This window comes from Solea solea, chromosome 5, assembly GCF_958295425.1.
Source record: "Solea solea chromosome 5, fSolSol10.1, whole genome shotgun sequence".
NCBI lineage: Eukaryota > Metazoa > Chordata > Actinopteri > Pleuronectiformes > Soleidae > Solea > Solea solea.
This window is the reverse complement of record NC_081138.1, coordinates 13248480-13263215: the sequence shown is the minus strand read 5'-3', so window position 1 is coordinate 13263215 and position 14736 is coordinate 13248480. Positions and strand designations below refer to the sequence as shown.

Sequence of the window (14736 nt, the reverse complement as noted above, 5' to 3'; positions counted from 1 at the left end):
AGAACCTCTTTTGAAGCTATATGCTCGGTGTTCTATGGTGAGTAGATTAAATCTGTTCATGGGGCTGATGGCTCCCTCCAAAGCAAACACGTCTCCGGTGAGATTTCAGAGAGACTTAAACCAACCACTTATTGTTCTGCAGAGCGAGACTGACAACAGGACATGTGACAGACGGTCCTACACATTTCTCCTGACAACTTTACATCAAATGCAGCCCATAAAAGGGAAAAACATCACGCTTGAATGTCTTGAGAGTAGCTCACAGGAAGGTCAGCCTGTACTGTTTCTACTGAGAGAAGTAATCCAGGAGAAGAGACGTCGCCGATGTCACTGGAAATTTACGATTATAAGAGAGGGATTTGAGAGGATCAGAAAAACTACACAAGATTCAGAGTCTCCACAGCCTCCTGTGTTTGTGTGTTTGTGTGTGTGTTCTCTGCTGCAGGGATGGATTAGATAAAATATGGGCAGGCTATTTATAGCCAGTGACATTTAGGAGACAAAGGTGGTGTTGCAGGATGACTGGAATCTAGAGGCGGGAGTTGAAATATCCCAGATATTGCAGGAGGATTATCTCACCCAATGGCAGGAAGTAGCCTACACACCAGAGTGGATGTGACCCCTGGCCCCAGAGAAAACATACATGCTCCACAGGCGACTGCAGGATTATCCGACATGCTTCAAGTCACCTTGATGGAAAACGTCTGACTAAGTGCTGTGACAAATTACACTTTGAACAAAAAAAGGGGAAACAAGTTTCAAGGGACCACATTTCTCTTCGCTCCTGGTCTGGTAATGAAGTTAGACACAGAGCAAACATTTCTAAAGGAAAAAAAAAACTCAACTGTCCCTGGAATTTATCACCTCCTGTCCTTCACTCTACTGCAAGAAAATGTCAAGGCTTTGCAGATACTTGCAAGTAAAAGAACTCAAGGTAAATATTTAAAGCCCCCACACACACTTGCCCCCTGAAATGCAATTTAATTAAAAAAGGAAAGAAAATCTCAACCTGTCTGTAGAGTATCATCAAGAATGACCTCTTGTTATAAATCATTCTTTTGTCATAAATCCTTCCTTCCATACATTCAGATCCAAGCTTTACCTGCTCAGTGGAGAGAACATGGTAGAAACGTGTGGACTCGACTTCAGGTGTTGTTACATTCGCGGTCAGGTGCACATCTGTCCCCGGATCATGGTGTGTGACGTTGCGGCTCAGACGCACAGTGCATCCCGGCTGCAGGCTGCTGCGACACACAGATTTCACAAACAACATCCATGTCCAACTTTCTCCTGAGTTTCTCTCGCTTCTTCTTTCTCCTCCTCTTCAAAGAGACACTTTAAGGCAACTTCTTCTCTCACTCACACACACACACACACACACACACTTGTAGAAGTCAAACAAAACAAAACGCTGCGTTACCAAGAACACGTCTGCTGCGCTTTCATATGCACAACACAAGTGAAGACAATGTGTTTTTTCCCCGCGTGTCTCTCTTTCACATCGAGGAACCATCAGCTGTGCGCCTCATCCAAGTTATTCCAAATGCGCAACAATGCCAAATGCGCTCTTGGAGTGTTGTGTTGGAGTATTCCTGTCGCCTGCAGGCAGGTGAATCTCAGTCCTGTGCGGAGAAACTCCAGTGTCTGTCCCTGCTCTACTTTTGACCTTTCTCTCGAGTCGAACAAGTCCAAAGTGTGCCAAGTCTGGCAGAGAAGCTCGGTAAAGACCACGCGGAGTCACCGGCAGCACAGTGGCACCGTCCTGAGCTGAGTGAGTGAGCGAGCCTGGTGCAGTAATGTCTGCTGTGCTCTCTCTCTCTCTCTCTCGCTCTCTCCCACTCCTTCTCCACCTGCACGCTACATTCCCGCGGTGCGCACGCCTCTCTCCTCCCACCACAGTCCAGCAGGTGACACAACGTTCCACTTCCCTTAACATTAATGCTAATTAGTAAAAAAAAAACTAAAGAAAAACTTGAATACTCAAATGTGTCAGTCAAATTGCCTGCATTGAAAATCAGTGAAGTGGAAATTAGGAAATGAGTGATAGGAAGAAGGCCAGTTTTTACCCAAAGTTAAAGAAATTCAACTGTTGAACAATATTTATCCAGCTGCCGAAACTCTAAGGAAAAGGATCCTTGTGGTTTCTGTCTGACAGAGACTAGAAACTACTGAACGTGTATTTTTGTCTTGCTCAATCACAATGCACTTTTGGAACAATCTCTATAGCTGTTTGAATTCTATATTCCTTTTTTAAATAAGGACATGATTTACATGAATGGTCTACCAAAGTAGGTGTCGAAGATGGGGTCAATATCATATTCATAAATATAAATCTCATCCTATCTGAAGTAAATCAGTCCATAGATGATTTATGTGAAACTATGTCTAAGTGTCTCGCTCTTTAAGTCAAAATCCTTGTTGATTAACAGCATAATACATAATATTTTTGGACTATACCGTTTCATATGCAAAACCAATGTTTCTAAATTTAGTTTTTGTCAACAATTAATTCTAAGCTTATCATTTATTTCATCATAATGGAAAAGTCAGTTAATTCTACATCACAGATTTAAGAAAAAAGTCCAAACAAAATATGAATGCAAATCATTTTTATTATCATCATTTCAAAAAAAGATGATCAGAGAAGAGCTTAATCCAGCCCAACATGACTGAACCAGCTCCTCCCACATACAGTAGGAAGTTATTCTCAGTATTACTGTACACCTGATCCCTGTGCTTCAGAAGAGATGAGTAATGTGCTACACTGACATCTTTATCTTTTTCTTATTGACCTTCCTGCCCCAGTGGTACGTCGAGCTCGGTGACCTCACATAACTGAAATTACTTTTCTGGAAATCCTCACAGTCTGGACAGTCACACACATATGGTAAATATGTCTTCCCACACTGTTGACAGCAGTAATAGATCAGGATGATGCATCCATACTTATTACTGTATCTCACTCATAGTCTGTCACGACATAAGGTGTAGCCATATTTCTATACACTATTAACACCATTAAGAACAATAGCTTGGATACTGACTCAGTATTCATTATTGATGACTTCATTGTTTATTTTATATTTAGGTTAAATGCAATTAAATGACAAAGGACAATACAAGTAAAGAGTATCCATGTGCATCCATGGTTCTCAAACTGTGGTACATGTACCACCAGTGGTACGCAAGCTTTCGCTGGTGGTACATGGAGGAAAATCAGTATTTCAGTAGGAATTTTGTGCATAGAAAATGAAACAAATAACGAAAAAAAATATATATATATAATAAATTAAATAATAAAAGTCACCTCATCTCTTCATCTTAATTTAATTTCACTATACCAGTGTGTAAAGTATATGTGAGGAAGAGGAGGATGAGAGAGCAAATTATCTTATTGGGAATAAATCCACCTCCTGTGAAAAGTCCATTGCTGACTTTGCTCAGCTTATTTACACCACTGTATTTAAACATTACTTTGATAGCTCAGGTATAAAATGTTTAAGAAACACTCTAAATAATATAGAACACACACAGCCTTTCCATCCTTACCATATCTACTTTCCTCCTTTCTTCCATATTCCTTCATCCTCTCCTCACCTGTGATTCCACTGATTCTCCAGCTAACTACACCAGGGAGAAGAAAAAACTCATCTTCATCTACATGTCAAGACACCTTTCTATAATCACTTCATACCAGCTATCATAGGGCGTCTAACACATGTAACCTTATCCCTCAGGCACTTCCTTTGTCTCTCACTGAATGTTTTTTTATCTGAAGTGCCACATCCCCTTTGAGGAGGCTTTATTTTACAGTTGGAGCATATTTTGTGATGCATGATTCAGTAACATGCAGCCGGTCCTCTCCTGTTTCCTGCTACAGTGCTTCTTGTGATGATGAAGCAGCCACATGACCTCTCTGTGAACCCAGCACTGGCTGCACCTCAGTCTGTCGCTGCTCCTTTAAGGCAAAGACAATTTGTCTGCACTGAAAAGTTTCAACATGCGACCTTGAACCATCACGTGGAGCTGAGCAGACCTAACAAGGGGCACAAGAACAGCATTATTTCCTCCACGCTGGGCAGTGTCAGTCTGTGTCAGATTTTCTTCCACAATCTCAACATTTGGTTTCTACAACTACGTGTTAGCAGAACACTTCACCACGGCACAGGATGTGATGTTGCAGTTATTTGAAGCCCACTACAGAAGCCACAAGAATAATTTACAGTACCCAGTTGTTGACTTGCCGGCAACATGATCCTGCAGTGTCATAAATATACAGGCGCACCTCACAGGCAGCAGCAGCCACAATGTCTACATTTTACACTTTACTCTTTGTCCTGTGGTCATTTCAATGCAGTGGCTTTTAATCATTTTTGAAACTGTCAGGAAATAAAAAGTGCTAGAATTTCCTCAAGTTCATGAAAAGGTTTTTAGTAGATATACATCTTAGGCTGTTATTTTGTTATTGATTAATATGTCTATCTTTGACCTGCATGTCCGTAAATAGTGACGATGTAAATCTTTAGTCATAAGTATGATTTTTTCTTAAGTGATTTCCTCCAAAATCTGCTCACTTTGTGTAATAGTATACTGGATATGTACTGGAAGTGGTGCAGAACAAAATATGGGGTTTGCACATGATATCGCTGAAAGAAACACTTTCTGTTGCTGCCTGTAAAGGTTTTGCCTACTCAACCAGAACTGAGATCATAATAGTGAAATTAAGCACGGAAAAAAAAAAGGCTTTTGCACTTTGAAGCTGTTTGACCACTAAAGGTTTTTAGTTTCCACAGTGATGAAAATAATTCTCACTGAGTCACTCCGCACCTCTAAAAAGCGTAGATGCATGAAGATTTGTGATGATACTGGCACTTTGTTTTTCTTTGGATGGTAAGGTAAGACTTTAAGTTGTTTAAAAGAGGTAAAAGTACACGTTAGACTGATATCAGGATCAGTAGAAATCCCTGATAATGCGGTTGGAAAAGGTGTTTTGAATGAGTAAAGCCAGTTCTGTAACTGTACATTTAAAAAAGAAATGCTTTTATTAATGGTGAGTGGCTCGTCTTTACCTGCATATACAGTATATAACGATTAGGTAAGTGGTCTATGATCTCTGAGCTTGTCCCAACATGTAGAAAGATTTTCCTACACCCTCCCTTTCTCGCTCTGTGTGTGTGTGTGTGTTCATGTTCATGAAAAGACAGATATCCAAGTGTTTACAGTGATCATCACGTTGATGCACATATGCTCTCTCCCTCTTTGAGTGCGTGTGAATCAGTGTGCCACTCTGTAATAAGAGGCTTCTGCACCAAAGAAAGAAGACATAACATAAAAGTTTTTTTAAGCAGATAAAGCTTAAAAAAAGGTAGTTATTTTGTTACTGTCAAAAAAGGATCTGTCTCTGTCTGTGTGCGTCTGCGTATGTGTGTGTGTGTGTGTGTGTGTGTGTGTCTCAGGTTTTTTACTGAACTTGGCAGCATGCCAGGATGAATGGGTGAAACGGGAGGAAAGGGAGGACGTACTGGGTTTCACTCAGCAGCTCTGATGAAAGACGGCCGGTGGTGGTGTGAAAATTCATATACATTATGTGTGGCCTTCACACAGCTGCAGCCAGGAACTCCTACATGCTTTAGCTTGTATTACAATCCGCTGATATCTGGTGCAGGAACCTCCATCTCAAATCTGACGGTTACTCCTATGTTACCATAGTTCTCTGAGGAAAGAGACTCCGTCTATCTGCAGACAGTAGTACATATTAGACATAGTACCAGTCAAAGGTTTGGACTAAATACATAGAGGCTGACATATGATTGTGAGTACATGGAGGATTAAAGTGTATCAGTGTTTTTTTTTTTTTTTTTACAAAAGCTTACAAAGTGGTCACTTTATTGTTGCTGTTGAAATCCGGGAGATGACAGTAGTTTCTATTCAACGTGTCAGTCATTTTGGTTTTTAATGTTCGGAGCCGAGCAGACCTGGCGTCATTCTGTCAGTTACTGCTTTGTGTGTTTGTGTGCTAAATTAAATCTCACACACACTGATTTGTGAGGATGTCAACACAAGTCAACAGTGAAAGACAGCAGCGCCTGCAGGGAGGCTGTTCAAACACGATTTTCCACCAATTGTCAATGCAGCCTTTCACTGTTAACTGACATGGGTAACATCTTTAGACACACGTCAAAATATCTGACATACGAATGACACAACAAATGAAACATTTCCTCCGCATTTTTTCAAGATTTGAATTTCTGCTGTCGCCTTAAGTGTCTTCCAGCGTTTCTTAGTGCTCAAAAACCTGTGAACCCACATGCAGACTACACAAAACCAGTTCAATAAGGGGAAGGCAGGGGTGCAGAGAAGCTTGGAAGTGGAGTCAAGGTCTGGAGTCAGGACGGGTGGATCTGAAAGGGGAGATGGAAGACTGGAGACTGGATGAGAATGGTGCCAAAAGAAATCATGAAAATAATACTGGCTCATCAAGCTAAGAGATCTTGAATGGCGGAGATGAGATGTAGCTGCTGGCTCTGCCCTGGCGCCGGCACACCTGAAGATAGTGTGATAGATGTTAATGAACGAGAGATGAAGACACAGGTACAGATGTAACACTAAGGCTATAATTTGGATTTGACATGCTTGAAAATTTAACGGGAAGATTCAGACCAATTTTCTCTATTCACCAGCTTTAATGTAACTAGTAATTACATTAAGGCTTGTTAGTGGTTAATTATGACACAATTATGACTGGGTGTTGATCATCCAACACCCAGTCTTTTCAAGCCTCATAAAGGAAATCTTTTATGAATTTAATATATCATATTTACTTGTCAAAACTACAGTGACAGATATCTGTAATGGTATTTACAGAGAGTCAAACTTGACAATTCAATGTTAAAAAAGGCTCATAATAGGCTGCAATGCACTGGAACCTTGCCAAACCTCAAAAGCCTCACAAATCCTCTCAAAAGCGAGACAAAGAAAATCAAGGGTCAAGTGGAAATGTGTTTATAAATAGACACTGAAAGCCTTTCTCACTCTCATACACCTGGTTGGTAAATATTTGATGTATATGCCTTGTACAGTCCTTTATTTTCTCCATGACGTCAGCATTACTGTCACAATTAGACAAATAGGTTCAATGTTTATTTTAAAAAATGTGTGTATGAGCACAGTGTAACACTTAACAGTAAAGTGTCCTTTTTTCTCTTAGATTACTAGTGGGAAAATAATGTAATTTGGTCAAACACTTACATATAAACAACACATTACTCGCTATCTGGTGCATTCATGAGCACTCTCTTCAGACTTGGTTTATAATAACAGAGTACAGTATAAAGTGAATGACACAGCTGAGAGTCACAATTGTCTCAGCAATCTCCTTTTGTTTGACATAAAATTATAAATATTAGAACAGATTTGAAACAAATCACATTGTACAGTCAGCACAGGGTCACCTGTAACACCGCGTCTCGTCTGTGAAGATAAACTGTGTCATTTTTTAAACATTTTTCAGTATCCTGTTTTTCCTTCATCCTATAATGCTAGTAATAACTAAGATGTTTGTGTTTGTGTATCCTTGGCAGACCCGTGCACTCTGTGGGTGGCATTGTTTTCATGTTAACCCAGAAGGCTGTAACACAATCTGCAGGTCTGGACACAACAGACAGATAATTAATACCGGGATGAGTGTCATTGGGCACTAAAAAAAAATAGTCAGTGGCAGCATATGTGGCGTAATGTAACAGGTAGATGTAAGAAGAAAAAAAGAATACCGCAGAGGATAATAATTCCCCATCCCAACATGCACCATGGGTGACAATTTAAGTAAAAACGGACGTATAGAGTTTGTGTCTGGTGAATGACGTGACATACCTTTTATTTAGACAACCCAAAAGCCGTCATGAGACCCTGCAGGCAACTGCCTGCTTTCATCTCAAGCTGTTGTCCATCACCTGGGCAACCCATTGCCATACACATGGATGTGATGTTATGACATGTTGTGGATGTGGCGCTGATTTAATGGCTGTAACAGGATTATGGTGGTAAGCAGGCTGTGAACGTCTGATGTATGGGGTTCATAAAGTTCATAATATGAAGGAGGAGACACAGAGAGAACAACAACTGTGATTTACTGCTGGCAGAAAGGTATGAGACAATTACACAGTGTGTAAAACTCAGGCCAACAATCTACAGGAACGACACGGCGTCACAGACCCTGAGCAGCTCAGCTTGTTTTTCAGAGCTTAAATCAGTCATCACAGAGCCGTGTGTCGTCTAAACTCATCATAATAAGAGTTACTCATTACATGCAAACACCACAGTCATTTTACTAAGTGCTTTCCCATAGGTGAAAATAACACACACAGAAAGCCATTTAAATCCTCGTGTACATACCATCCTGCATTTACTGGACTGTTAAAATCCTGCAAAAACAGGCTGAACATCTGCAACACAAGTTTATGTACTCACACCAAACTGCAAAAACATGTCATCGGTGAGTGCAGTGTGAGCACTCACTCTATTCGAAGAGATTGACAATAATAATCATTTTGATAAATGGTGAATTGCTATATACTTAGATGTATTTCTAACTCTTTCAGATGGTAATGTGATGTAAATACCTGATGTGTAAACTGTATACCACAGTTTACATAGTTTCTGAAGCTGAATGAATTCACCTTCTAACTGGCACTCGGCAGTGCAACTTCTTTTCCCCTGGAATTGTATTGGATCGTGTCAAACCTATTTGAGAAAAACGTGTTAGGAATGAACAGCGCAAATGTCATTTTGATTCAGGAGGAGAATGATGGAGGAAAAAAGACTTTGTGGCTCACTGTCAATACCGTATATTATACTTTTTATTATCCGAGGATTTGGCAGACATCAAGTCTTAAACAGTCTCAAATCCAAGTGAAGTCGCAGGTCATTGCGGTCTGACTCAAGTTGCAAGTCTTGATTGATGTTAAGTTGAGTCATCACATTTGTGGCTCCACGTCTACTAGATGGAGGAAAACTGTTTCGTACACATATCAAGATGCTGGTAGTTTCTGTTTTAGCTGTATTCACCTAGAGGGACTGGACTAAAAAGAAAACCAGTGTGGAAGAGTCCAAACCACGACGGATATCGCTCACTTGATCATTCAGCTGTGGACAATAATGCAGACTTTTACTTTAGAGGAGACATTTACTGTGAAAACAAGGACAATCACTGAGGGGGTCAATATGGGGACACTCACCATGAGGACAATCACCATGGGAACAGTTCCTATGAGGACATTTATTGTGAAGACACCCACTGTGAAGTCACTTTGTGGATATTCACCATAAAGAGACTCATTGTGAGGACATTTATTGTAAGAACACCCACTGTGAAGCCACTTTGAAGGTTTCTTAAAAAGGGAGACATTCGTTCCTACGAACAACTGTTAATGACCCCGAGGTGCCACCAAGGGTATATAAACATGGGGACTCCCACACCAAAACCAGAACCGAAGAAGCCTTGTGGGTGAACATGAGTTTTTAGCACTTAAAGGAACAGCAGTTTATAGGTACTGTAGGCATTTAGGGTTAGGGTTTCTTAAGGGTTTCTTCTTACCCTAACCCTTACCATGTAGGCATTTTCACAATTGTCTTCATTCTGATTTTGCTCAAAAGTTTGTCAAACTGAAACCACATCTTTGCATGGAAAATATTTGAGCTTACTTACACACTGAGGTTTCTAATGCTGTTGCTTTTCCTGACAGTGTTGGTATACACAAGGCATCTAGATAGCAAACATCTGGTTCCTCCGTCAAGGCTGAGATTACCTCAGAGCTTCTCCTTCTCATGTGAAGTCCAGTAAACTTCACACTTTAATGCCTCCTGTCCAGCTCACTGGATGTTACTATGAGTACAAACGATTACACACATGCATAGAGATAAACACAGTTCAGTTTGGGGCCGAGAGCGCACAGATGCAGTGGACGGGTCGTGTTTATATCAGGGGCACAGTAGTTTTAAAAGAAAACATCTCAGTACAAACGTCTACAGGCCACATGACCAGTCACTGTGTGTGTGTGTGTGTCAAACCACTTCACGTTCACCAAATATGAGCCACAAATGAACTCATCTCAAACACATAGTAAACAAAGTCGTCCCTCACTCGTTTATCGTTAACAGATGTTTCCAGTGAGGTTTGAACTTAGTGGCCCAGAATAACACATGAACATGTAAACAAAAGCCAAATCCCCACCCAAACCTCTGTCCACAAAGAAGACAGTAGATCAGGCCGCTGCTCCTCCAGCTCTGCTCCTGCTGTGTGGAATTATTTCTATTTCAGTCACACATAAAACACAGCGCCAGAGGTGTAACCACCCTGCCGACTGAAACTACAGATCCAAAGCATTTATACAGTTCAGTAACAGAGGAGTTTTGACTTTGTGTTACAGGGAATGGTTACATCACTAAGAGGAGGATTTAATCTATTGATAATTTAGTATAACACTGACTACGAGGAGTGGTGTGCAAAGACATTTCACGGGGCAGGGGAGGAAAGAAAAAGGAAAAAAGGGGAACTCCCACATATTGAGAATTGATTATATGGGATACACAAATAATTTCATATAAAATTAGAAAAAGAAGGCAAAAGGATTTTGAACCCGAGGTCTTCTTGTACATGTCCTGTGTAAATCAAATAGTTATGCTATTCACCATAAATAAGTAAAGTGTAATAAATGGAAAATTTTGTGTTTTTTTAACTGTATTTGACAAAAGGGATAATGTTTTTAAATGATCAGGTTTGTGGATATAAAGTATAATATGTATAAAACAAAAAAAAATTACAGTTACATGAAGGTTACATGAAGGTTAAAATCTGATCACATATGCACACACACACACACACACACACAAACAAACACACACAATCTGGTTTCCATGAATTTAGACTCTAAATTGTAATTAGACTCTAAATTTTAGAGGACAATACACAGTCTTACAATCATTTCCTGGAGACTTACTCTAACCTTAACCATACTGACCTAATCCCAGCCTTAATCTAACCCTAAAGTCACACAGCATGGGGACTTGATTTTTGTCCCCATAAGGAAGACATAAAGTGACTTATTTTTTAGATTTAGGTACCTGGAAAACAAACACACACACACACACACACACTTTTATTTCTTAGTGAGGACTCATCATTGACATAATAAATTCCCATTACCCTAACCTTAACCATCACAACTAAGTGCCTAACCTTAACCCTTACCCTAATGCTAACCTAAACCTAATTCTAAGCCTAAGCCTAAACCCTAAACCCACACACACACAAACACCCCTCTGGCAGCAATTTAAGGCTGGCATTGTGACCTGCTCAGACTTAAGTCTATAGATGGCTGTGATTATCTGTTCACTGGCATCAATGGACTGTGTAGGTGTGTGTAAGTGTACTTGTTGTTTGGAACTTGCCCATAGATGGTTTTCTACCCACACTGTTCATCTGCCGGACTACACTGTCCTCACACACTCATATATACTGTAGTATGATACACAGTGCGTATGCACTATGCACGGATGGGCACCAAATGTCAGAGTTGTAATTTTAATGCTTGACAAAAGTAGGATGATCACTGTTCAGGTTCAGTGACAGTGGAAGAACACAATAACCTGAAGGTGAAACTGCACTTAATACAGTTCCAGACCTTCATAACAATCCCCACATGCTCTTTCTTTTGATGTATTTGTTCTAAAACAGTTTTGAAATGATAAGAAGTGAAAGTGAAAATGGTCCTGTTTACAACATATCACCATTTGGGGAAACACATGGAAAGAATCTGGGGATGAAGACTGAAGATTTTGTCATTCATGAATGAATCCCACATTTAATCATCTTCGCAGGCTGGTAGGTATAATCACCAGTAACTGTTACCATCTGACGCTAATTTGGACCTTGGCAAGTAAACAGCGTAATACTGCCATCAATTTCACCTGAAGGAACTCACAGAAGGCCTGAGAGTGAGCCGCACACAGCTGGGAAACACAACCGAGGACTTTGTGACGTTAGAGACGAAGAAGAAGCCTCAAAAGACGAAGGTTGAACGGAATATTTACACCAATTACATTGAAAAGTATGAATACACATTTTAAAAGTGAAAAATGAGTCCGTGAGTAGAGAAGCGTATTGCTGCCACATCAGCAATGTTGTTATTACCACTTTATGACGTGATACGTTTACTGTTAAACAATACGTTGAACATTATAGTTTATTGTTCTTACAATATAGATATAATATTTAATATTAATTATTTAATATATTTTGCTGGAGTGGCAGCAAGACGCTTCCGTACGTGTCGACAAAGTAATAATAATTTACACTAATGGGCAAAATGATAAATGACATAAGTGACCACCTGCCAATCCTTGCTATCTATGACTGGAAGCACACTGTGACACAGACACCGAACAAAAATACATATAGAAGGGTCAGGACGGATGCTTACACTGAGAAATGAACTACTGAGGCAAGACTGGAACGAGGTCTACAAAGAAACAGATGTAAATGGCGCTTACAGTTCCTTTTTGCAAATAATTAAAACGCTGTATGATAGACACTGTCCTGTAAAGAAAAGACACGCACATCAGAATAAGGAGGGGAAACCATGGCTAACAAAAACAAGAAGAAAAACACCCCGTATAGACAATACATGAGATTAAGGACGGAACAGTCAGAAACGAGATACAAACAATATAGGAACAAACTAAATAGCATCCTAAATGATTGCAAGAAAGAATACTATAGCAATCTGCTAGCAGAAAACAGGAACTATACTAAAAAACTATGGGATATTCTAAACGATGTGATCAACAACAAAAACGCAAAACCTAGCTATCCTCTCTACTTCAAGGACACAAACACGAAGGAAGATAACATGGAATTCTTTGTCAATGTGGGGCAGAATCTGGCGAAGAACATTCCTGACTCACTCCTTCACTGGGACAACTTTGATAACGACAGAGACAGAAACCCCAGCACAATGTTTCTCACCCCAGTGAAGGACAGACAGATTAGACACCTGGTCAACAAATGCGTAGCAAAAACATCCACGGATGTTGATGACCAGATGGAATCGTTTCACCTCTAACATATATCTGCAACCTGTCATTTCAAACTGGGACATTTCCCACTAAAATGAAAGTGGCAAAAGTAGTGCCATTGTTCAAGAAAGGGGACATACACAAATTTACTAATTACAGACCAGTCTCAATACTAACACAACTGTCAAAAATTCTGGAGAAACTATTTAACGATAGGCTAGACAACTTCATTAACAAACACAATCTGTTGACCAGAACTGACATTCAATAGGAATATTCATAGACCTAAAAAAAGCATTTGACACCATCAACCATGATATCTTGATAGCTAAACTGGAGAGATATGGTATTAGAGGCATAGTACTGGAATGGGTCAAGAGCTATCTTCATAACAGATCTCAATACGTTAAGATGGGCGATAACACATCGACTTGCTTGGACATAGTTTGTGGGGTCCCACAAGGGTCCAATATTCTGAAATTAATACTATTCGCAGATGACACTAATATTTTCTGTTTGGGAGATGACTTAAACCAATTAGTGGAAACAGTCAATAATGAAATGGCCAAGCTTCATGTGTGGTTTAATATAAATAAACTATCACTAACTTCTACACTATGTCAGTTACAGAGAACATACAAATCAACTATTTATCAAATCAAACATACTCAAATTCTATGACTTAATAAAATACCGCACAGTACAGATGATATACAGGGCTGCCAACAAAAGCCTCCCTCACAATCTACAGATATTATTCCTGACCAGAGGGGAGGGACACAATCTAAGAGGGAACATGATGTTCAGGCAGAGAAGGGTAGGAACTACATTAAAATCCTTTACCGCATCGGTCACGGGGGTCAGACAGTGGAATAATCTGGATGAGGAGATGAAAAAATCAGCAAAACGGAGTGCATTTAAAAAGAAGTATGTAGAGATGACTATTAATCGATACAGAATGACCCAGGAGGAAAGTATGACAAAGGTCAGAGACAGAAATCTGTAGACACCGTGTGGAGACGGCAGTGGAAGCAAATGCAACCAAACAAAAACAAGAAGCGAATGTTCCCAAACAGCAGCTGACATTGATAAGCACAAATGTCAACACATGAGAAGTATTTAGCTGCCCCTGTGAATCGAGTCACTACGGAGAATCAATTGATCCAAGATGGAACTGCTAAGCTGGTCACTGAATGCGATCGACAGTGTTCTCAACAAGAAGTGCAGGTTCTGCTGAACCTAGTTGCCCAGCTGGGACCTTCATGGCTGGCTACATTCAGGACGGATTGGATAAGTGGAGAGTCGTGTGCCTTGCCCCACTGGATGTGGAGGATGTCGAGGATGTGTACATATTCACATTCATGACAATTGGAATGCTCTCGTTGGGATTTGGTATGTTCATGCAATATCGGAAACTGAGAAAGATCGGCAATGAGTTGATCAATATGAAGGTGGAAAGTGCAACAGCTCAGAGGGCCATGGTTGGGCTGCGCTCCGACATCCCCACAACCCTCAAGCACGTGAAAAGAATGGAGAAGCAAAGCGAGGCGAACGCTACGGATGAGATGGATGACTACCTGAAGCTGAAACATGTTTTTGTCAAAAAGACACAAGAAAAATGATGTATTGTATGATGAAAATATGTATTCTGTGGGTAATGGGGGC

General features: G+C 40.2%; 1 protein-coding gene across 1 annotated transcript in view; it reads right to left on the bottom strand.

Moving 5' to 3' along the window:
* Positions 1-1813, bottom strand: part of adamtsl5 (ADAMTS like 5) — a 32348-nt gene extending 30535 nt beyond the window's left edge. The window contains exon 1 of the mRNA XM_058629258.1: positions 1103-1813. Within this exon, the coding sequence (XP_058485241.1) occupies positions 1103-1122 (20 nt within the window). The 5' untranslated portion in view covers positions 1123-1813. The remainder of the gene's footprint in view (positions 1-1102) is intronic.
* Between the last annotated feature and the right edge of the window lie 12923 nt (positions 1814-14736).